The 26,130-nt window shown below is 38.9% G+C and overlaps 1 protein-coding gene across 3 annotated transcripts in view; it reads left to right on the top strand.

Moving 5' to 3' along the window:
- The window catches only part of CTNNA2 (catenin alpha 2), a 519,575-nt gene that overhangs the window by 344,183 nt on the left and 149,262 nt on the right, over positions 1-26,130 (top strand). For all 3 annotated transcript variants that reach the window (XM_088133180.1, XM_088133181.1, XM_088133182.1), the window contains exon 8: positions 21,428-21,508. In XM_088133180.1, the coding sequence (XP_087989306.1) occupies positions 21,428-21,508 (81 nt within the window). The remainder of the gene's footprint in view (positions 1-21,427; positions 21,509-26,130) is intronic.

Raw genomic sequence — 26,130 nt, 5'->3', positions numbered from 1 at the left:
TTCAATATATTAAGCCACCAGCCAGCACATCATCTGCATTTATCGATTGTTGCAAAGGAACAAAGACAGCATGGATAGAAAAGTGGAGCTGAGGTAAAATAGCAAAGAAAATTACTGATCTGGAAGGCGGTCTTGGGGCAGGGCTTTCATTTAGCATGATTCAGAATCTCAGGAACTTTTTGAAATAACTTAAATGTTTTGGCACTGCATAGTGGTTGGGAATGGCCAGATAAAGTACCCTTCATAAAGTACAAAAACTAAAAATGCTTTCTTGAGGTCAAATCAATGAGAATTAATTCAGGCTTCTTGTGTACCAAACAATGGTTTTGTGACTTCTGACCTCTTGCAGATCAAACTGCTTCCAATAGTTTCCAGGTATTTTTTTTTTATTATGAAACATCAGCAGAAATTCTGCTAATGCCCTCTTCCAGTTCAGCCATCCCTTCTTTCCACATTGCAACTTCTATGACTTTTTTCCACCCTTTAAGGAAAAAAAAAAAACCTCTGCTATACTAGAAGAAACAAAACAGTTGCACAATGGAATCTAAATTGTTAACAGTGGACACTCCTCAGCTTTCTGTAATGGGCCTTTTTTTTTTTTTTTTTACATTAAACTAGATAAAATGTCTACTTCTTTCAAGCTAGCATCTTACAGAATTGTTGCATCATCTCTAAGGTCCAAAAATGGGTAGAAGGCTCCCATCAGAGGTGGCATGTAATGTGAGAATGACAAAATGTGGCCATTTGCTATTTAACCTTCAGAAAAATAAAGAGTAACTCAATTTATCTCTCTCTTTTAAATGGGTTAAGATAAGTTATTTTGTGTTATAGTACTTATCTTTGTACAAGCATGGAAGCTGGTAAATAATGATGATTTCTTCTGGAATCAGCTCAGTTTTAGAGTGAGATAAGCAAAGCAAACCTGCCTAATTTTAACTCTTCTTTGGTTATTGGGTGCCTGTTGGTGAGGGATAGGGAAATTATATGTCTACAACTCCCCCCCGCCCCGGTCAAAGCCACTCATTTTTTTTTTCCATATGAAAATAAGATAATGTTTGGTTTAATTTGGCTTACAATTGGGAACAGAATACATTGAATTAATTCTGTATTTCATCTTCGTGACTACCCCAGCACCCAAGAATTAGTCAGAGAAAATAAAAATAGAAATACTAAGAAGGAAAAGAAAATGTACCCTCTGTAAGCAGATGTTAGCCGTAATACGGGGAACATGCCTAGTAAAAGATTTGCATGCCATGATCTACACAGAATTTTAGATTAAAGCAAAAGATGTTCCTGGTTTTCAGTGCTGTTTTCTATGACAATGTCAGATATATCCCATCACAACAAAAGCTGTTAAATCTCTCTTCATGTTTCTCAAGCCCGCCAGCTCTACATGGAACTCAAAGCCAAACTTTAGATCTTCTAGAATTTCAGAAGAAAATTGGGATTGCAATCTTGATATAGCATGGATATTTTTTTTTGAAACGTGCAGTAGAGCTCTACCCATCAAAACTGTTAGGTCCTCATTTCATTTAATGCATGACAGTATTTTCAGTGTGACTGCCCACTGGTTTTGTAGCAACATGTATTTATATTGACTGGGAAGAAGTTCATTATTTGGCTGGAATACTCTGAGGTCATGGAATGTCCGTGTTCTGAATAGACAAAATCCCTTCCAAGTTCTATTTGATCCTTGTGAGTACCTGGATTGGTCCACGAAATGTTATTGGTCATAAGCCCAAAGTGATTCAGCACAGTCTTAGTGTAGGATGCTTTTTTGACTTTTCTGTATAGCCTTGTTTTTCCTAATGGACTGACCTGCTTGAGTTTGTGAGATCGGTCAAAGTTGGGCGCTTGCTGTCACTCACGAGCTGGGAGTTACTATTCTGAAGGAAGCAAGTGCTTGACTAGGAGAGAGTTTTCATAAGACTTTGTGGTGTTGAAGGAAAGGGAGTGGAGCTGAGATGTATGCCCTTGGAAGAGTGAGGTATGTAAAAATAATCATGCTGAGCTGCATTTTATGTATCACTAAGCCCGTATTTGCAGGTCTATGGAATATCCCCAGTGATTGTTTTTTTTTTAAGGATGTTAGTATAGCTCAATTTAAGGCTATACAAGTTGTCTCAATTTATTTAAGACAGCTAAAATGTACAGAATTTGGTGGAAACTCTTAACAGCTCTTACCATGGGTGTCAGCAGAGTCTATACTTATCATGGGTGTCAGCAGAGGATGGATGGATGGATGGATGGATGGATGGATGGATGGATGGGACAGCCACAACAGTGAGATCAAAGCTCAGCCTGTGTTTTATGTGCCTTATATGTGCAACACATGAAAAACAGGTGAAGTTTCGATTGAACTGTCACCGCAGCCATCTTGACTTTTTTTTACCGTACCCTGCGGACACCACTAGCTATTACACATTCAGGACAATTGCTGTATAAGGCTGTTCTGATTTATTAAAGTTGATATTGACTGCAGAGCTTCTGTTAAGCTTGTGGTGGTGGGAATGGAAGAGAAAAAGATACATCTTGAAATCTGAGCAGAGCTTCGATACTGCCCACTGCTTTAATTTGAAATGGGGCAGGTTTTTTCCCTTTGCACCTTTTTAAAGAACCTTCAGCACTTTGAAATGATCTACTGGGAGAGACTACTCTGTGTCTGTCTGCTTTCTTCTCTGCCATCTTTCTTCTTTTCCTTTTTATGTTGGCTACAAGGATTTTTTTCTTTTTTTAAAATCACTAATGGTAAACTGTTGGCGAATGGTCCTTCCCTGAAACTAGCTTTTTGAGGTGTATGAAACCTCTTAATATTCAGCAATCTGACTGTAAACATTGTATAGGACCAATCAGTAAGAATCCTTCCGTTTTGCTTCATATGAGTTCCTGAAAATGGCACAATACCAGTAAGTTCTTTCTGGTCAATATTTATTTTTCCCAGAAAAATAAAATAAAATAAAATAAAATAAAATAAAATAAAATAAAATAAAATATGCTCTTAGAACAGTGTTTCTCAACCTTGGCAATTCTAAGATATGGAATTAGAATTAGAATCCCCAATGCTGGCTGGGGAATTCTGGGAGTTGAAGTCCATACATCTTAGAGTTGCCAAGGTTGAGAAACACTGTCTTAGAAGAACCCTGTCATGAAATAATTCTTGTCTTCAAAGCAGAATTGTTCTTGCCACTTGACAAACCAGGGACTCTATAAAATGATAAACAGCTCTCCGTGCCAGTTTCTTGCTTTTACATGTCATTGTAATTTGTTTTTGATGTCAAAAATGTACATTTTTTTGAGAACTGAGTGACATTCAGCAAAGAGGATTTTGCTCCAGGAACTGCTTTGTCATCTTGTCCTGTCCTGGGTCTCATCTTTCACTGGAGATGCCACACTAGTCAGTCATTCTGTCATCTGTATTTTAAAAGAGAAAAAGACACAGTCACTCACTGGAAATTTGCATTTAACTAAACCTTAACACCAAATGTGGTTAACCTTCTCTTGATTTACTAGCTTATCCTGAGAATGAGTTTTTATCCTTGAAATGTTCAGGAATATATCATTTGAAAGTCACTGTGCTCTGTTTTCCATGTACATTTCAGAGGAAATATTTATTCCAAGCTATCTTTGAATAAAAATGGAGTCTGTGGTCTTCATTATCAGCCAAGCAAAGAGACGTTTACATTTGCCACTTTTAGACATTGTGATAAGCTTGGCTCATGCAGAAATGAGCAGAATGCTCCTTCTAGCTGATTCCATCTCTCTTTGTAGCTAGTTTAGCTTTATACGTAGCATCTGATTCCTCTCCTAACAATCTAGAGTTATAAGCCAGAGCCTAATTTGTTGGACAGAAACAAGGCAGAATTACTGGATCACGTGAAATGCTAAACAAGCCATGGATTGCAATCTTGATCTATCATGGATATTATTTGAAAAATGCAAGTAGAACTCTATCCATCAAATTTGTTCTGTCCCTGTTTACATTTAATGCATGGCAATATTTTAAGTATGACTGCCTGTTGCTTTTATAGCAATATATATGTATATTGCCTGGGAAGATGTTCATTCATTAATTTAAAGAAATCATGGATGAAGCTGCCCATGTATGTTAGTTACTACTGTTATATTTAACTTTGGACACTGAAGTTTTCTTTTTTTTTAAAAACAACTCTTTCGTTGTCAGTCAATAGGTTCAACCTTCTGATCAGGTCCTCCTCACCCCACTCTCTCTTATCTTGCTCCTGAAATATAGAAAATGATGGCTCAGCACAGAAGTATGCAATATACAGTTAGGTACGTAGTGTAGTAAGAAAACACAGAAGCTTGAAGATAAATCATCTGATGGGAGCTAATTTGGGTGCTTTGCTCCCTTTGAATTTCACAGCTCGATGAATACTGACAAAGGTGGGTAGGGTTCGTCTTCAGTTTGCAGATTGGGGAGGGGGCCTTTAGTTTATGACATTTACAAGGTGGCTGAAGAGTCTAGAGTCTTCCTCCTTTTTTACATCTAAATGTCACACAGCTCTTCTTGGTGAGCAATTCTTGAACTACTCATGAAATCCACCAAAGCTGCAGAGTGAGCATTTGGTTTGGCCTAAAAAAAGGAATTCCATTTAAAATACTACCATATGAAAACACTATTCTATTAAAAGAAGCAGCAAATGCATTGGACTTTGACGAATCCAGACATACCTAACCAGAGCTAGCGAATGAGCACTTGCACTGCAAACCCTAAGCTCATGACTCAAACTGAACTGTTAAAGAATCTCTGGTTGGAGGGTTCCATGTGACCTTTCTATCTGAAATCAGGAAGCCACGAAGAGCCAGTATCTGCCAAAATTAAATAGACCAGTTATTGTATTTGATGCAAGACAGCTTCAGATGCCTCCCCCACATTTATGTCCTAGTTATGAAACCTGGAACTTAAGAGAAGGACACCAAGAGAATCTCCTAATGCTGATTTGAATGTTTATGATAGGTTTTATTCCACCCTTGGGCTTTCAAATTTATGCCTTGGGCTGGTGCTCACTTAGTACATTTTACAGTACCACTTTTTTTCCTGCTCTTCCACCATCTGCATGTTTAATCTCAACAGTCATAATGTCTACAAAACTTTTACAGCAAAGAAAAAGAGTTCCATAATTTAGGAACTACCACACGTTTAACCTGTTGCTTAATAATGAACAAATCAGAAATCTAAATCCAAGCCTAAGATTATTCATCATTATAAGACTAAATGTGGTGTGGATATCTGTGATTAGATGTTTCACCTGTCGTTCCAAATAAATAGATGCCTTTATTTACTAATGTTTATATGACATTGATATCAGTGAATTATCTTACATAGTTACAGGACATTTACAAGTAACATTGCCCATATTGGTGAAAACTGACTAATTTGAGGTGATATGGATCCCTTCTCCGTGTTATTTTTGCGTAGACATGGATTTAAATTTGATCAAATTATGGTTGGATTTGGTCACATACCAAGGTTAACTGAGACATCAAAAAAGGCAGCCTCAATCTGATAAGACTTGTCACTGCCAACATTCAGAAAATTTAATATAGATGATACAATAAGAGAGGCTGATTTTTTTTCTATTGGGATGACGTATTGAGTGGTTGAAAAGAATAAGATTGTCCCTGTTGGTCTCATTCAAAGCTGGGGAGGGGGGACTTTTAAGGCTTTGTTTACACAACATATTTAAACTAGTTGATTACCTACCCAGTCTGATCATCTTCTGGCGATTCTGGCAGTTCTGAGGGCTTTTCCACATGACAACTTTAAGCTGCCTGCCTCCCATGCTGAAACTAGATGGAAACAAAGCCAGCTTATGAAATTGCTTTCCAGATTTCAGTGTCTTCTTCATCTTTGGCAGCGCGCCTTCTCAGGTGTTCTGTCCAGATGGCAGTACCCACAGTTCTGATTGGTGGATCCCCCTGCTTCTTTATGCTTCCTACCCATGTTGGGAAATGAAGCACCAATCACTTTTCTTTCCATTGATGGGTCTTTCAGGGCATATGGTTTCCACTGATAGACCTACTGTATCAACTGCTCTACTGATGCCCTCTCATGATTGATACTTACCATCTGGTGCATTTACTAATAATTAGTGGAGAAAAAGAACAAAACACCACAGCAATTGTTCTTCCAATCCTTTGAGCTAGAAAGAGAAACTGGCAGAACTTTATCTGGTTGAGAAGCCCAGCCTTCTACCAGTCTACCGTGGGAAGTTGCCTTCACAAAGAAGCAGGAAGCCTAGCATCCCCAAATGAAATGGCCAGGAAAGGCAGGGACCAGTGACTGGGAAGGGAAGTACTCCTGCCACATCTCAGAGTCGGATTGCCTACAATGAAATGAAGCACAGCAGGTGGACCATACCTCATGTGGCAGCAGAAATACCGGCGGGGGCGGGACCCATTATTTTTGACATGGAACAAGAAAAGAGAGCCAGTGAGCTGGGGTGGGTTGAGGATAATCATTTGTGTTCCTATCCTTGAGAAACAATTTATAGGTCATCCTAGCACCAGACAAGCAGGATGTGGGGATGAGCCCTCAGTCATGTTAGCTGGGTTAGGAGCCATTATTGTGGGAATAGGAGAGTCCTGGCAAGACTTTATAACATCACTGTCCCCTTCCCCTTGGGCTTGGCAGTGAGCTCTCAACTGGAGAGGCTGGCTGTTCAGACACGCTTTCTCTTCATCTCTTTTTCCTGGAGGACTAAGTACATGAACTGAGACAATGGATATTCCTCCCCTAATGGTTCTCTAGGATCATGGTTGAAAAACTTTTTTTTTTTTTTAATTTCCATTGAGTGCCTCCTGAAGTAGATTTTGTTTGGACAGATTGTATTCATTATTCTTTCAAATGCTTATACTTCAGTTCTGATCTTTGTGATAGTAATGGATTTGAATCTGATTAATAATTTGAAAATTATTATTTGAATAATTTTCCTTTCACCCTGGGCTCTAGGTTTGCCTTTAAGATAAAACTGTGCCTCAACCAGGGCTAAAAACAGGCACTTAGATCCTCAAGCTTTGCCACAGATTATTAAAAAGATAGGAATCAAACTGTTTCTTAACATAGTTCCCTCCCAAATTTCTAGGAAGTTTATCTTTACAGCTTGAAGCTATGACTGATTAATGGCTTGATTTTTTTTTAATTTATGTACTTGCTTATTTATAGCAATTGCAGCTATTTTTTCCTCCACCAAGGCTTCATCAGGGCCTTGAGGCAGATGATAAAAAATCTGGGCTCACAACTGTGCCACCAGTTCCGTGGGAAATAGTAAGACCTCACTGTATTAAACAAGAAAAGCAAACCACAGAGCTAGAGAGAGAAGAACTTATTTGTACTTGCTCTGGAAGTACAAATAAACTATTCAAGGAGGTCCTCTGAGCTATTTCTGAATAGCTCTGAATGCCCCTGAGGGGGCCCGGATAACGCCACTGTTATGCGAGCTGCATTGGTTGCCAGTTTGCTTCCAGGTGCAATTCAAGGTGTTGGTTATCACCTTTAAAGTCCTTCATGGCACAGGACCAGGTTATCTGAGGAGCCGTCTCGCCCTGTTTTATCAGCCTGCCCCACTTGGTCCGGCAGAAGGGGCATGTTGCAGACCCCATCAGTCAAGGAATTTCGACTGGTGGGGTCTAGGAAGAGGGCCTTTTCTGCCGTGGCCCCTGCTCTGTGGAACAACTTACCATCCAAGGTGCGGTGTGCCCCACCCTCATGGCCTTCAGGAAGAGCGTGAAATCTTGGCTATGCCAAATGGCCTGGGGGCTGGATGGGGGCTCGCACCAGTGGAAGTGGCTTGTGAGGTAATTGATTTTACTCCCCCATCATCTTGAATGTTTTTAGTTTTTAATATACAGGGCTTGTTTTTGTAGTTTGACTTTTTAATTAATTAATTAATGGATTAAATTAATTAATGAAATTAATTAATTTTAATTTTAATTAATTAATGAAGGTATTATTTTTTAATTGTTTGTGGGCTTTACTTTCATTGTGAGCCGCCCAGAGTCACCCATTGGGGGAGATGGGCAGCATACAAATTTAATAAATAAATGAATAAATAAATATTTCTGTCAGATGTGAAGCCTGTAGTGTCAGATATTCATGCCTATCACTCTGTAGTCACTCTGCTATGCCAATTCACTGAATATCTCATAAAACCCAATGACCAGAGATGGTGCAGAACCCCGCCCCAAAGTGGAAAGCCAATGGGCATTTTTCAGTGTCATGCCAAGCTTGGCACTTTACTGAAATAAATGATGGGGTTGTTTTTCCTAGAAGGGGCAGACTAGGCCCACACAAAACTTTATTATGAGCAGCATAATACACAGTTCCACCATCCCATAAAGGCAAGTAAAAGGGTGTTCTTCAGCACTTGGTTGTGGTTGGTTCTGTCTGGTCATACTCCATGCTAGTTAGTTAGCTGAGGCAGAAGAAGGAGGCTGACAGCGAGATATAATTTTACAGAGACAGCTTGGCATCTGTAGCCTTACCACTTCTCCCTTCTTAAAAGTGGTAAACATTTAAGGCAAGGCTCCTAGTTTAAACATGACACCCATTCGTTATTGAGAGATTTAAATATACACCAGTCGTTCAGAAATTAGAAGGCTTTTGTAAGTATTTGTAGGCTTGACCCCAGAGTGCACACTAGCCTGGGTAGCCATGAGTTTATATTCAAAATGCTGAACTGAACTGGATCTGCACAGGTGAAATATTTCATTAGCCCAAGAATTAGGCCAAAATTTAGAGCTGTGTCTGTCCATAGTAAAGAAGTTGAATGGTAAGAAAGTAACTAAAGCCTAAAAAATGCTAGCCTCACCACTCTACAAGAGCTCTGATATGCTGGTCTATGACTGTAATAAAGATTTAATTTGAAGAGCTCTGATAAGTCAATCCAAACCAAGGGTATTGTAGTCTCAGTCCAGATTAAGCAAGGAGTTCAATTCCGAGATGAATTTCATTGGCTGGTACTCATACTCAGGTTAGAGTCAAAAATTTCCAGATATATGGAAGAGAAGTTGCAAAGTGATGGTTCTTTATCCTGCGATGGTCTGCATAGAATTTGCACCAGTTCTGAATACTGCATTTTAGGAAGGCTATTGATAAACTGGAGTATGTCCAGGGGACTGCAACCAAGATTCTATAGGACCTGGAAGGGAAGATCTATGACAAACAGTTGGAACTGTTAGTAGGTTTATCCTGGAGAAGAGAAGACTGCAGGGAGATAGGATAGTTGACTTCAAGTACATGAAGGGATGTCATGGAGAAGATGGGGCAGTATTGGTGGGCAGAGGGGAAAAATGAAGCCATGTGCTTGTTTTTGTCATCATGCAGACATCGTGACTTATGTACTTGCATTAGATGTGGTGGACTTTCCTTTTCTGGAGATGTTTAAACAGAGATTGATGACCACCTTTAAAAGATGCTGTGGTAGATTCTTGCCCTGATCAGTGCATTGGGCTAAATGATCCTCCAAGGTCTCCAAAATCTTATATTTTACCTCTTTATATAACCTGAAACAACCCCAGAAACAACAGAAAAGGCCACAATATCTGTTAAATCATCTAATTAGATTTGCTGCATTGAAGCTGGTCTCCATTTTGATTCACAGTCAGCTTCTATGGGCTGATTCAATTCAGTTTTTATTGAATTAAACCATCCCTTTGAACTTTTGCATAGCTATATTAACAATTCTCAAAAAAAAAAAAAAAACCTAGGCAAAAGAAAGAAAAAGGAAGCTCTGAAACCAAAAAGAACAAAATGGATTTAAGCAACCAAATGACTTTACGATGAAGGAACATTTCATTGGAGAACACAGTTTGGACATGGAAAGGGAAACATAGGGAGAACTTGCAAAACTCAATGTCCTAGCAACACGTATAGCAATATGATCACTTGATTCAGAGAATGATAAGACTTGAACTTTGTATAGAAATGTCATAAATCTACATGATAAAATTAGGGTGGAGGAAATTCCGAACTGTACTTTGTGTTGCGATGAGGCAAACGGTGGAATATAATTTAAAATTAGATGAATATCGTTAATACATACTGAAAGGGAATAATGAATGGGAAAGTGTATTAGGCTTGTAGAAAACAAGACCAGTAACAGTACTTTGCATGATTTTTCTTCAAGAAGCTCAAGGTAGTATAATATTTCTTGTCCTCCACCCCGTTTTATACTTACAATAGACCTGTGATTAGTCCAAAGTATGCTTCCTAGGTGAATGAGGATTTTCACCTGGTTTCCAAATTCCAGTCTAACATTTTTGTTGTAAAAATATCAGCATTTCAAATGAATGTTGTTTAAGGCTTTTATGGGATCTCCTTATCTGTCTTTAGCATATGCATAACAACCCTTGTCATCTAAGATTTCAACTGCCTCCTTGTTCTGAATTCTCATGCATTTATTTATTGTTTCTTATTGCTGATCTTAATGGGTTGAGTGATTTACTGCTTATTTTTGTTTTCTTTTTTGTATTCTTTGTTGTCTGCTTAAGCCTTTTTTTCTTTTCTTTCTTTTTTTTTTCTTTTAAGAGTCTTATTGGCTCTAATTTGTTTCCATAATTCTGCTTGTTAACCAAGTTTCTGTCTTACTGGGTTTGATTAGAAAAAGAGAGATTTTCCAAGCTAAGCTCCTAGTAGCGTGGCTTTAAAAAATAACTCAGTATTTTGAAGAGATTAGTCCCTCTTATTTGTTTTTCTTTCCATTTCCTTTTTATCAGTCTCCACATTTTGACATCTACTTAATGCTGTTTCATTTGCACATATGTGGAAATTTATAGCACCATGGTCATTATTTCCAATCTGTTAAGCAATGGTTGTGTCTTATGCTAGGACCTGGATGTCTCCTAGGATTAAGTTCTAAAGGTCCCATCTGTTCCGGCCATTTCTATAATCGAGTATTCTCAGGATATCTAGAAGGGTAGGCAGAAATTACACCTCTTCATCATGACCGTAAAATTTATTTAACATTTTTTCCAGGGGTAATTGGTTCTTCTTTCTTCTTCTTTTGATGTCTCTCTTATTCATTCATTCATTCATTTTAATTTATCCAATTAATTAAGTAACGTAATTTTTTTATTTTATTTTATTTTAATTCTTTTATCCATGTTTATTTTAATTCTTTTATTTAGTTACTTATTGACTCAGGCTTATTCATTGCTCCAATAAAAAAAAACAGCTCTGAACAGTTTACACTCCTCATGACAGCAGTAGGATTAAAATACAATAAAATAAAAAAAAAATGATCAAAACATCAAAGGCGCAGTAATAAAATCATAATCCACCACAGAGCTATGCTCGTCATCATATTCAGGAATCACCTGGTGCTGCTGCTTCAAGAGCAACTCAGTTGTTCACACATCCTCAAAGGCCCTAGAAAAAACCAGGGCCTTGATCACCTTTCAGAACAGTAGTAAGGATAAGGTTACTCTTATCTCTACAGAAATGTTTCCCTTGGAATTTCTGATGATACCATCCCATGCAGACTGGGAATCACTGGAGGCCTTCACTGGATCACACCAGACTGGCCAACTGTACTTGGAGAAGGCCATCTTGATATTACCCAGGTCCCAAGCCATCAAGGGTTTTAAAGGTGATGACCAGGACTATGAATTGTACCTGGAAGCCAACTGACAATTAGTAGAGCTCCCAAAAGGATGCTGTAATGTGGGCATACCATTACATACTCATAATATGCAAGCCACTGCATTCTAGATCAGTGGCAGGGTTTCATTCATTCATTCATTCATTCATTCATTCATTCATTCATTCGTCAAGTTTATATAGCCACTCATCTCACAAAACAAATGGCTCTGGGCAGTGTACAACAACGCTAAAACAGTTAATAAATACCTAAAGCAATGCAATTATTTAAAAACTATAAAAGACAAAGCTAAGAAAAGAAATAGTGGGCAAAGGGATGTTAACAATAATAGAGCCACCTTACTAGTTCACCAGTCCCCTGGGATCCCCAGGCCTGATGGCACAACCAGGCCCATGTAAAGCGAGTTGCAGTAGCCCAGCATGAGGTGAGAAAAACACAAGTCCCAGTCCAAGAGTGACCACAGCTGATGCATAAGATGGAGCTATGCAAAGACTGCCCGGGTCACAGCCTCCACCTAGTTCTCCAGCTGGGAGTCAGAGGACCCTATGTACCATTTGCATCTTACATACAAGCCTTGCCATCAGTTTGACTTCTGAGGGGAAGACATAATCAGAAAACACAATATCAGCAGCTTCACACTGACTTGACCTCAGAACTAGGCTAGGCTAGGCTAGGAACATATAATTGCCTCATCCTTGTCAAGCGGACTGGACAGGTCAGGAGGATGTAGTCCTACAAGTATGTGGAAGCCAAGCATTAGGGGTTCAAAGGTTAATATTGTACCCAGAAGCCTACCAGTACCCAATGCAGCACCCACAGCATAGGTACCATTCAGCTATAACGATTCTCACCATCAGCACAAGGGCTGCTGCATTTTGTACCAGATGCAGTTTTGGAGTAGTCTTCAAAGGTAGCTCCATTGAGACTGTATTGTAGTAGTCTATGAAGGTGGTGATGAGGCTATGAATCACTATCACCAGATCCATGTCATTTTCCATTTCATGTTCACCTTTATTCTTTGATCAGGGTTGGAGGCAGGAATATATACTGTATGTACAGCAATCGCCATTCCATGGAGATACCCGTGGTGAAATCTGTCCATCCTGAAATTTGACTCTATACCTTCTTTGATGTACAGGCTACATTGACATGTGACTTAAGCCAAGGACTTTGATCAAGCCATAATGGCCTCCTACAGACATGATGGAGGAGTTCATCTATTGCTCTACACCAGAAACAAAGCACAATATGATTTAGCATGATTGGTAATGGTCAGAGAATGACTTTGCTCTCATCCTGGTGTTCCCTAAGCTTCTTAGGGAGCATTCATCCACACAAAACTATTATATCTCCCCAATCTGTCGTGATTCTGTTATACCTAATTCATGTAGGTTCTCTTTTACATAAAGCAATTGAAACTCTTACCTTAATGTTGAATCTTCTGCTGTTAGTATACAAACATTTATATTCAGGGTTAATGTATATTTGCCCTTACAACGGTCTAAGGTTTATTTGATTTTTTTTTCAGCTTTCAGGCTGACTAACATGGAAATAATTTCCTATATATAGTGTTTGGTGTATTCCCCCCTCTCTCTTTCATTGTGCCAAATGTCAAAACAAATATATGAAGTTTAATTAGCATACACATGGAAACTGTGTTCATTATTTGTGGCACTTGCTATATTTTTCTCCCCTAGGGTAATGCTTTTAATTAAGATTTTCAGTAGAAAACGCCATTAAGTCAGTTAGTTTCTCCAGCTGTGGTGTGTCCCAAATGGGTCCTTTGCACTGGCTTTGCACTAATGTCCTGTAATTGTGTTTCACCTTCCCTAATTAAACTGGTGAGCAATTGAAATTAGTGTCATTCAGAGCATTGATCAGAAGAAATGACAGGGATAGATTGTAGCATGGACACGCAATGCTTTTTGCAAAGGAGCAGAAGTGGACAGAACTTGGAACTAATGCTTTCCACTAAATTTCTCTTTCTGTGTGTGTGTGTGTGTGTGTGTGTGTGTGTGCACGCGCGCATTTGCCTGTCTCTCTGGGTATGTTGCTTCTAATATAATGTAATGTCATACATGCGTACATACATATATGCCCACGTTTCTGTCTATCTTTTGAGCAGGGGCCTAGAGGGAAATTCTTTGACTCAAGAGTAGAATTAATGCTAAGTACTACTTCATTATTTACACTAATGAACTCTGTCATTTTCTTAGCCAGCCAGCCATTAATTCATTGTGAGAGGTGGAAGCTACACGGTATATGTGATTAATCCTCACTCTCATTGTCTGTAGTACAGATAAGGCTGCTATTGGATGACAGCCAGCTGAACGAAGCCAGCTGCCAGAAACACTCTTCACCAAATTTGACACATTCATTGCACATGGTTGCTAACTATAGGTATGCATGTGTTTGCATATGTGTTAAAAAATAATTAAGCCTTTAAAGACAAACAAAAGAAGAAGAGATATGAACTAGTAGAGTATTGCAGGCGCTGGAAAATACCACTGCTCGTGGCTGTCACCAAGAAGGTGATGAGTGACGTATGTCTGGTTTGATTTAAAATGAAGTGTAGACTTACTACCTCTCCTGCCCATCCCATTTGTTACTGCTTCAATATAAACTACTGTTGAAAGTTTTCTGGTCCCATCAATCACCAACAGCAAAACTGAAAAGTTATTGTATATGAAAACTAGTTAACAATAATCCCAGAATGTTTGAGCTTATTTGATCTTGTTTGGCAAGAAACCTGACCAAGCACAGAAAGCTAGGTGCAAGGATGTGAGAAATAAACTTCTTTGCACTGTGAAATGATGATGATGATGATGATGATGATGATACCATAAATAGAATTAAATGTCAGATGCAATTTGTTACAGGGGAAAGACTCCCTAAAACACTTTCACTAGAAAACCTTTGATGTACCATTCCCTGTGATTAGAAGGTAGACCTGTCAGTCATTTGCCTCTGTTTCTCTTGTTTCCCACCTCTATCATGGCATTGTGGGAAAAGCCAAAATAGGTAATGGTGCATCCTCCTCCTCTTCCTCTGCCTCCTCCTCCTCTTCCTCCTCCTCCGCCTCTGCCTCTGCCTTCCTGTATTGGGAAATAATATTTAATGTGAAGTCTGCCCATTATCCCAAATGGGTTTGAGCTGTAATATATCCTATTCAGCTCATTTCATTTGGGGATTTGATCTAATCTGATTCACTAGGCTAATGGTACATATTTAAAATAATTATTTTAAAAATGTGACCAAGATTGTCAACATTAGGTTTGATTCTTGCCTAATTTCCTGAAATAGAAGTGAATTTTCAGATGTCTCACCCAGATCCAGGAGCAAATGTGTATGTGTTCCGAAACTTGTTTCCAACCATTGATGTCATTATGGTATCCATTTTTAAAAAATGTTTCTGCACATTAAATGCCTGTGGGAAGATGAGTGTACTATTTCCTTTTAAAATCTCCTCCTTCCTTTTTAACATACAAACATGTTTGCATTAAATTAGAGACATCTGTTTTCTTCAGATGTATAAATGTTTTTTTTTTAAATAATTTAATAGGTGTATCACTTCCTTAACTATAAATGATCATATGTAGCTCTTCTCATATCTAAGAATAAGACATAAATATAAGATATTTTTGGCTGCTTATTACATTTTTTCTATGAAACATGACCACTTGTTTTTTGAAAAAATTCTTTAATACCCATTGTGAATCTAATTCAGCTTGTCAGATCTACAGTTTTATGTATTTATTAAACATAACTATTTCAGATTCATAAATCAATGGACAACAAAACGTTATTGAAAATGGATAAAACAATGTTTCCCCTTTTCTACTCTGCAAAATGTTTCTACATGGAAAAAAAACAAAGAAAGGAGATTACTTTTAAGAGAGAGAAGTATAATGGTAAAGCACAGTTTTCATATGTTGAAGGCTGTATATCTAATCCTTAACATCTCCAGATAGCAGGATTGAGGAACAGTCATGGTCTTAGAAAATTATCAATAAATAGTGAATGCTGTGGTAAATGGGCCCATGTTCTAATTTAATGAAATGAAAACTCTTGTCCCCTGACATGCCTCTGAACAACAGTTCAGATTTTTGCACATCTTCTAGACAGCTGAAAAACATTGAGTGCGGACTCCAGTAATCCCTATTTATTTCCAAAGGTAACTTTGGGATTGCATAAAATCAGAGCTTTGCTTGCAGACTTTCCACTCTAAGTGAGTGTGCTGCTGTTGTTTGGCACCAGACATTTTCTGCTGCCAAAGATGAATTGGCCCATCCTATAGGAACGATCCTCACCACCTTCTCAGCATGTGAATCTCAAACTTTGATCGTCCCTGATCCATTCAGATGCTCACACAGAATTCGTCTTTTCTATATACCCGACTTTTTCATCTCTTAATAGTGGGCATTTGAAGTGATGTTAAAGGAAAGTTTCTGTCTGGATTTTTTTTTTCTTCCGTGATGGCCGATTAACAAATGTGAGTCATCAATTACATGATCATCAGGAAACAGGTACTTGGTGACCAGTTTCATCCTATTTGGGATTCTTCAGACATACATAGCCAGATCTTTTCGTGGGGTTCAAACCCTGTACTTGGAACTGAACTCATGGGCCTTTGTACTTCAGATGACTATATACAATGCATTACCTTTAGGAGTTATCTAGGGCTTGGGGCTCAATAATAGCAGCTGTCAGAATGGTACAATATATATATGGTAAATCCTTGCACAATTTCTATTAATGTGAGAATCACTCTTCATGCCCTAGCTGTCAGTTCTTATGCTAGTGAAACCAAGAGCAAAACCAACTACAGCCATCACCCAACACTCAAGTAGTTAACCCATACAGCTCAAGGTAGATGTATCTCAAGTAGTGGCTTTCCTTCAGACCCTGATCAGTTAGCTTCTGCTTGAATTTGTTACTCAGCAGGGACGGCATCTGTTTATTGAACAGAAAAATTCACCCCCACCTGCCCCATTGTTTAGGGAAGAACTGTATGAGTAAGGTAAGCCAACTGGAAGAGAGGTAGATTGATCAATATTTCCTGCAGAAATAAAACCCTTACTTTGACAACTATGCCTGTTAGTAGATTTTATTTTGTCTTATGATTATATTACTTCTTACCAGTCCTGAGAAGCTAAAGACTAATTTCTTTAAGAGAAATATATTTTCCACTGAGAAGGCAATATTAGAAATCATTTTACTTGGTTTCTTTTTCCCCAATTGTAATGTATACCTTAATAAACAAGTGTGATATTGAAATCCTGAATGAATGGTGAAGTATGGTGTCATCTTCCTAGCTGATGATTTGAGAAAGGGCAAGGGAGTGGGAAGTCGAAGAGGAGAAATGTACATTAAGGCGCTATAACTGTTGGATCAATAAATAATCTGTCCAGCTGTCTCTTGCTGGATGAATTACTGGATAAATGATGCTGGGATGTTTTGACATACAGTGTGCAATGGATAAAACTGTTGGAGCCGTTTCAGCGTTCCCTGATATATTGGCTGCAAAGCTTTGGGAAGTTACAGAATAGAGGCACTTTCTGCTGTTTAGAAAAGCAGGGCACTTCTGTTCTAAACGGGACACTTCTGTAGAAGTTAGAGTTAGTGTTCTCTGTAGAGTTAGAGGAGGGTCAGGGTTCAGATAAAACGAGACCCCAGCTTCCTTTCAAAATCTTTATTCCAAGTCAGCTCTAAACTTAAATTCAATAAAAGTAGCGTATTTGTGTGTCTTCCAGTATCTGGGACAGATGATCTTCTCAAACGTTCATTTTTTACATGGATTACATTTGATGTCACAACCATTTTTCTTAGTAGGTACATTTCTCAGTGCTAAGCACAGCCGATCAGTCATACAGCCTTAGCATTCTGGTCAGATGGAATATTCTGGTGCTAGGATCATTTTGATTTATTTAGTAAATGTCCTTAAACCTTCCTCTCGTTTGCAACTTCTGGGAATCTTTACTTCCATTCCCTCTTCTCCTCTGCGTTTTTTCCCACTTGCTTGGTTTTCTTGCTTATCCTCCCTGTGGACCACTTCCTTCCCTAATTTCTGGAGATTAGATTCAAGCCAGTTATCCTGAAAAAAAGGAGGAGGAGGAGGAGGCGGTTCAGAAAAAGGCAGGGGAAAATCCCACCTTTTTCCTTTCCCTCTCTCCCCCACCCTCCAAGACTTTGAAATTGGTATGATTATTTCCCAAAATTTCCAAACAAATGAAAAAATAGGGGAAAATGAATCCAATGAAATGTTTTCTTTTTGAGGAACAAATGCAATGATAAACTGGTTATGTATTGCAATCCTCCAGTGTTTTCCAGTAACTTTAATAGGAAGACTTTTATCTACGGAATCATAAAGCTACAGTTCTTAAACACTGAGGACCAACAGCCCAGGACAACTCTCAAATGCAAGATCAAGGTGCACGTCTGCATCTGCTGTCTTTACAAAAGAAGGAAGGAGGATCCAGTGCATTGCTGGCTTCAGAGCAGTCTAGGTCTAACTTCTGCAGAGGTGTAAAATCAGAATCCATGGAAAACGAATGTATGCCACAATACAATTTATGGACATTGTCTTAACTCTGTCGTACACCGCCAGAGTCACTGGCTTTGTGAGATGGGTGGCTATGTAAATCAGTCGAATGAATGAATGAATGAATGAATGAATGAATGAATGAATGAATGAATGAATATAAACATGGCAGAGTGAACTTAGATCAGTAAATGATGTTATGAAGATGAGTGTTGAATTTATTTTCATTTTCCTCCAATCCCCCCCCCCCGGGGGGAAGCAAAAAGAAATCTCCCTCCCACCCTAACCTTTTTGCATCTTTCATCCTGATCTGACCTGCATTTCTCTTTTACTTTTGCCCCTATGTTGCCTCCTTCCTTTAAGCTTTTCTTCTGCCCATCTCCCTACCAAATTACCAAATCTTCAGTGCCCCTTTCTTTTTTTTTCAAAATGGCTCCCCAAGGCCTCCTTAGCTTACTTGTATGTTTCATCAAAGCCCTTAGCACAATATAATGTAGATCTACTTTATAGTAGGGCACTTTTCAGCTATCCCAGACCTCAAATGCTGGCAAGGGGCTTCTGTGGATTTACGTTTGAATGTGAGCAGATGCTTCTGTGAACCTGGATCTTGGCTTGATCAGGCTTGCCAATCTGGGAGGCATCTGTATTATTTTGAATGAAAGAAGCAGATCTTCAAGCTCAGTGTAAAAAGGTTAAAGATGACAGTTTCCTGCATAGGTTGAGGTATCTGTTATGTGTTGGTCTGTTTCTCTACAATATCAAGTTATCTGCAAAAGTCTGAACAAGGGCAGTCTGGCATGCCCAAAAAACATTGTGTAGAACTAAGCGTTCTCTTCTGTTTAATGCAGTCTCCAATTGTCATCAATCTATAGCAGTGTTTCTCAACCTTGGCTACTTGAAGATCTGTGGATTTCAACTCCCAGAATTCCCCAGCCAGCATGAAGTCCACACATCTTCAAGTGGTCAAGGTTGAGAAACTCTGGTCTATAGCTATGCTTTCCAGACTGGTTGGAAATAGAGATAACTCACTTGTCCTCACTAGTTGGTGATGTTTGGAGGTTCTGAATATTCAGTACAACTGAGAAAACTGGAACTACTGAAAATAGAAATACGTGATTCAAGATTAATTTATCTCTGCTTTTTTTTAAAGGTCTAAAATAAGTTACTTTCCAAAAGACCAGATAGTATATACCTTGCGGTCATCTAAAGCTTATTGTAATACCTTAAAACCTTACAGAGCTGTGTCCCCCCCCGCTTTCTGAATGTATGTATGTATGTATGTATGTATGCATGTATGTATTTTTCCCTTTTCCTCCCTCTCACTTCCTTTTCAAAAACCTGCACTGAGAATCTTTTGCCTTTAGACTTCCTACAGGGGTGGTGGTAGAATATTTTAAGTGGAAGTCATCTTTATCCTGAACCTAATGTCTGCCAATGTGAGCCTTGTTACTGCCATAAAGAACATTCTCCTTCTGTCCTCAAGCTGTTTTGCTGCTTATTATCATGTGTAACAGCCCTGCTGCCTGGCAGGATGGAGATTAGAAACTCTTAATATTCTTTTTATAGCAAGGAGCATTGCCAGATTTCTTTCTTCCTTCCTTTCTTTTTTTGAGAGAGAGAGAGTGTGTGTGCAAAGGCTACAATACAAGGTTATAATGCAGTAGTGCAAAACTTTGGTGTGATCTACTGAGTCACCTTAATCTCCCCTCTTCATCCTTTTATTATTTGTTTTAAAGTAATCTGCTGTACTCAGCAGTTATCTCCTTAATAATGGACTCGAACAATTTAATATAGAAAAGAACTCTATGTCTGTGGTGAGCCCAACACAAGCTTCATCAACATGGGTGGTGCAAGCTACTGAAATGTTTCAAGTCTTACTGAACAAATGCAAGCTGTGCAAGAGACAGTAACAAGCTATTCAACTGGAAATGCCAGTGAGGATCATTTGGAGATGTGAGGTTGGATAGAAGGTGGAAGGAGTTAGAGTTACCCCACCTGAATGAAAGCTTTCTTCAGAACCTTCCTAGCTTGATAATGTGCCCTTACTGTTAGGTTAGACTCCCCATAAGCTTATTTGCACTCATCCAAGGCTGAGCCTTCAGAAATGGCCATGGCTTCTTAAGGATTAGGGGCAGTATCAAGTCCACCATCAAACCTAGATCTACAGGATCCTTCAGTGTTAATAAGGGAGGGAGACATTTACTGGAGTGAAGCTCTTCTGTGGGGAATAGACTCCTCCAGCCACCCAGCTGTGCACTGCACTCTTCAAATTCTTGTTGTAATGCACTGTGAGTGTGTTCAAGCCATTCTTGTGTTCCTCAGCCAAGCCAGGGCGTTACAGAAATGTTATTCTCCAGCAGTATTCTAAGCCATTCGATTTGCTGAGCATTTTCATGAACACCAGGAGTGGGAAAACAGAATTGTCCTCAAAGGCTGAATTCTTCCCTACAATCCTCCCATAGGATAGATTATTTAACTGGAAACAGGACCTATATGTGCAGAACTTAAGCTGCAATGCCAGCAGGCACATTGTCACTACCTTGGCATCTTCCCCTTTAGGAAAGGTGGAAAGCAATTGATACAGAGCCAGTTGAAGGACAGCTAAACTTTTGGGGGTGGAACCTCAAGAAGGGAAAGGGCTTTTCTCAAAGCTCTCACATCTAAGTTCTCATCCTTGATGTATGGTATGTAAGAAAATAGCAAGGGACCAAACCCAAAATCCTAATAAAATGAGTAAGGATGAATGGGAGGTGCTCCCCAAGAACAACATTGTGGAAAATGATAGGAGAAGATCCAGGATACAATGGAGTCATGAAGATTAGTAGAATGGGAGGAGGCTGGTAGGAAAGGATGGCCATTGGTTATCAAAGTATACAAGGAACAGAGATCTTTTTAATATCTTCTATCATAACAAAGACCAATTAAAGTGGATTGAAAACCAGATCAGTAAGGCTTTGGGGAGAGGGGATTCTGAATTTTTCCAGTGACATCCCAAGCGTGCAATGATCATAAATGTCCTTATATGATAGTATAGTCTCATTTGTAAAGATTTTGCTTAGCTTTGTTTTTCCTGGATGATTATGATGATCCAGGAGACAGTATTTGGAAATTTCTTGATTCACTTTAGCAGGCAGAGGTGTGCCGATATACATCATTCTTTATTGATGCCAATTGAGAGAAACGTAACAGGGCAATACCATATATAGTTTATGATTCTACAGTCTGTTATTCCTGTTTAATTTCTTAATGTATGTTATCTTTTAAACAGACTGGAAGGAAGGAGAAAGGAGACCCACTGAACATAGCAATTGACAAGATGACCAAGAAGACGAGAGATCTACGAAGACAGGTACATACTGGTGTTCGGATAATTTTCACTTTAAAAGGATGCCATTAGTGGTGGGTGGATATATCTTTTCAGCTTCTAAAGGATCCAGAGTGACCTCCGTTATGTTTAAAGGATATTTTGGCCCATTTCATTGTAGGTCTTCCATTTGGAAAACATAAGCCTTTATCAGCTTCAAGAATTAGAAGTGAGCAGTCAGTTAGAAGTGGGAATGCAAGGAAATTCCTTGTTCTAGGAACATGGAGGTCCTTTCAGATCCTCCAGTCACAGCACAATGGCCCAAAATTGATTGCTCTCTCTCCTTTCATTTTCAAGTGGAAGGAAATAATCCCCATAATAGTCACTGTTTAAAAATATATATTTTATATTAAATAAAATATCTGTTCTTTTTCAGCATGTGTGCTTCAGGCAGCTCACAGAAAAAGAAAAAAATAGAAATGCTCAATAAGAGTAAACAACTAACAGTGGGAAAACAACAGAGAAAATTGCAGAAACGTTTCTTGGGCAGAATTGTATGTCCTTGTGTGTGAATGAGACAGTGGGAATCAGTAAGCTTCACTTTCCCTGTGAAGTGTTACTGTGGAAAGTTAGGAACAAAATGAAAAGATGAAGAGTGAGTGGGATGAAGACTGGTTGGCTTGGAAGGCAGATGAAAGAAAAGGGCACTAGAGATTATGGGAATCCAATTTCATTTAACCCAGGAAAGTCTCAGCAGGCAACAATCCATGGCTGATCTCATCTGAGCCTCAAAGCTAAGCAGGGTCAGTCCTACCAAACACTTGGATGAGAGATCTCTAGAGAATCCCAGAGTTGTAGATTAAGATGAGGAAATCTCTCCCAGATGAATGCAATGGCAAACCATCTCGGCAACACTAAGAAAAATGCACAGGCGTGTCTATGTCATTGCCTGTTCTGTTTGATTTGATGAAGATTTTACCTTTTACTTTCTAGGAAAGCAATAGTTCTAGGTCTTCCCAGCCAATTAATGCAAGTTAGAATGGGAGATTCATCTTCTTTTATCTCTAAGCAACAAATGCAGCAGAAAGGTCTGTATGTTAAAACAACAACACCCTTATAATTAATAGAAAACATATAGCCAAGTGGTATATATCATACCTCTGTATCACTTATGCCTCAATATCAGTCCCATAAATAAATACAAATTAATATTTGTTTTTATTCCTTTTTCCCCTGACTTATTTCTCATTTGTCAGGAAAAATCAACATTCATAGTGACCAAAACAAAGAATACTCATTTAAAAAGCAGCAGAAAAATAAAACATAATAATAGAACTGACTTGATTGACCTGTTGCCATGAAGCCTACAGGAATAGATCATTCGGAAACAGTAAGCTAAAAAAATCTGCAATTTGATTATTTATCAATCTAGTTAATCATACCTTTTTGCTCATAGGGCATTCAGAATTTGATTGACATTTCTACATGGGTTAGTTCTATGTAGAATGTGGTTTTTACAATGATTTTTCAGTGTTTATAGAATAAATGTTTTTAATCTGACTCAGGTGTCCTGCAGTCCTCACCAGTGGATGGAAGTCTCACTTGTGGGTGTCTCTTATTACTCTGTTATCTGTTAAATATTTAAAAGTAGTTTGTCATTGAAGCATAAAAATCATGCAGGCTTTCAAACTATTTCTTTAGCCCATTTTAACTATTTTGCTCTTGAAAAAAGGTTCATAGCTAGGCTGTAATAAACATAAAACAATGATGCCTTCAGTATATTCCAAAAACATCAATACAGAGAAGCCACTCTTGCAGGCTTGTTTCTATGTGCTGTTGTGTTTTGCTTTTCCAGAACTAAATCATAAAAACACAGAGTTGGGCACAATCACAGAGGTCACTACGGCCTTCAAACTTGAGATCATCTTATCTGTATATTTGGTATTACAGGGACATTCCTCTTTGAGATGATCCTACACTTAGAATCTCTAAGATCTCTCTAAGAAGAGAAAATGGCATAATGTCTTCCATGTTAGTTCTTCTGAATTAATGTTATAAGAGCATCTTTGAGATCATAAAAGCCTAGCTGGAAGAGCCATTTAGGCCTAAAGATCAAGTCCCTGTTCCGTAGTGGAATCTAAATTAAAGTATCCCTAACAGATGGCTGCCCGGATACTGCTTGAATGCATCAAGTGAAGCAGAATGAGCTACCTGCCTCCCTTGATAATTGGCTCCTCTGTTAAACCACTCTTACTGTCAGGGATTGTTTTTCTAACATTCACCTGAAACCCTCCTTTCTGTTTCTCAAATCCATTAGTCTGAAATGACAGAGAATGGGTCTTGACCTTCTGTCTGCCATCCTTTCAGATACCCGAACAAAGCTATTATAGCCCCTCCCAGTCCTATTTTTTCCAGGCTAAACTTTTCCAATTCCCTCAACCTCTCATTATATAGCTTAATGTCTAGTCCCCTGAGCATCCTTACTGACCTCCTCTGAAGGCCTATCACGTTGGGTCCATATTTTGTGGAATCTTCCAAAGTAGAGGAGATAAAATGAAGATTCCAAGTGATTCTATACCAGTACATCATTGGTCAGTTTCAAAAGATACTGTCAGGCCTAGCCCAAGGAAATCCAGGAGACCATACAGGAATTATCCAGCAAGGTTTATTAGCTACAACCCATTTACAAGAATCTTCCCAGACTGAAGCCCAGTTCCCAGGCTCAGTCAGTTCACACCAATGGGATTTCTTAGGGAGGTGCCAATTTCCTCCACTTATCTCTTCCTCGCTCCTCTGGAGATGAGAGCACATTCTTTCCTCCCCTCCCACCATTCCAGTCCATCACAGATACTCTGAACTGGCCAAGTGGACCAAAAAGGGGACTGGCTAGCAATGAAGGTGGGCCTGAAGCAGGAAGTCTGAACACAAGGTAGATCACACCATCAAAAAAATCTGCTGGTGAAAAGAAAATATTTATATGGATAAATTTATTTATATGATTTGTTGCAAAGCAGAATAGTGATGGTGTTATTTATTGTAGTCCAGATATTTGGTTCTGCAAAGAGATATTTTAATGACAGGACCCATCCTCTGACTTAACTTCAGAAGGCCCCAAATCCTTGACAAATTAATCTGTAATTCACAGTTCAACAGACTAGTTTTCTTTGTAATTTAATGGGAGGGATAATTGGCAGGGATGCCCTGTATGTGCTAAATGCATACATCAACCATATACACATCCTTTCTGAGCACCATGATTGATAAAAGTAAGGTACAGAACCAACCTGAGAACAAGGCATTTGGGAGAAAGATGGCATGTCAAAAAAGTGTAGTTGTCACTTCTTCCACTGCATCGAGGAGCGAGAGGGAGGATGAAGGCTGAAAGGAAGTGGTGCCAAACTGGCAGGATTCCCTGCTTTTCTCTTGCAGACAAGCTCATCAAACAGAACAACAACAACACAAAGTCTTTTCATTATGAACTATGGCAGACAAGAATGTTCACAGTAGCAGAATATTCCCAGCTGCCAATTAGTTGGGTTTTCATGCTTTACCTCTTCTGGAAAAAAGAAAAGAAAAGAAAATTGCTAAGTTGGTAATTTCTAAATAGTACAACTTGTCCAATGGCATCAGGGAACAAATGGTACAGTGATGCTGAAGTTGTTTAACGGTGCTGGTTACATAACACACTATAGATCATTCCTCTTTGGCTACAAGTGTGCCAGAAACCTACCTGATCTGCACATCATTTGGTGACGCTCTCAATTTCCACCAACTATTTCATTTTTACTACCTCATTGTTCTACCTGTTAAGACAATACCTCCAGCCATGGCCACCTCTCCTGGCCTTGCATGGTTTCTAAGTCAGCTGAGTTCCATTTTTCACTTTTCATTTAGAATCCCTGTTGGTTGAAATTGTATTGTTCAGTGAGAAGAAACCTGTAGATTTAACAGATATGAATGTGTTTCGGGGGTAGAGAGAAGAGCCTATGAGAAACAACTTCAGCAGCTCTGAAACACAGTTTTCAGAACTTGCTGCAGGAACCCTTTCTACCAACCAGCTGTGCTTCCTTTCCTGCCAAATAAAACTTCTGTCTTCAGAATTGGCTGAAAGACGTTCAGAAGGGTGAATTTCCCTTCTCATTAACTTTTGTGAATTCACATGATTTGCTGCAAAACACAGCACAAAACACCTCTTACTGCATTTTCTTTCTCTTCTATTAAGACATCAAAGAACATTTACTTTGGGTTCTCACAGCCTTCCTTGGCAAGAGTTGTATATACAGCCACGTAATTACATTTCGTTCTCCACTTGGCTGATAACCTGCTCTGGTTTGAGTCTTAAAACGCCTTGAAAAGTGGGTTGTGGTTTCTTTGTTTTCTGCTGAGTAGTAACGCAGCATAAGTGTTGTCCACCTGCGTCCTATCATGTTTGCTTAACACATATGTACTCTGCTCTCATTATAAATGTACAGTTTTTAAAATTATTTAGAGATAAGAAAGGCTACATATAGTGGCTACTCTTTTCTCTTTAGGAACACGGTTGGAGTATGGTTTTCGTCTTCCCGTTCTGGCTCCCCAGAGCCCTCCATGGTGGGTTGCTTTATCCCTCACTGGTCCCCCAGCTGGATCCCTGGATCTTGCCCTGTCTTTCTTCTGAGATTCTGGGA

The sequence above is a fragment of the Python bivittatus genome, unplaced genomic scaffold (genome assembly GCF_059951505.1).
Source record: "Python bivittatus isolate LINGU-HERP-01145 unplaced genomic scaffold, Pbiv_v1 ctg000070_np1212, whole genome shotgun sequence".
In the NCBI taxonomy this organism is placed as follows: domain Eukaryota; kingdom Metazoa; phylum Chordata; class Lepidosauria; order Squamata; family Pythonidae; genus Python; species Python bivittatus.
This window is presented reverse-complemented; position numbering and strand designations above follow the sequence as displayed.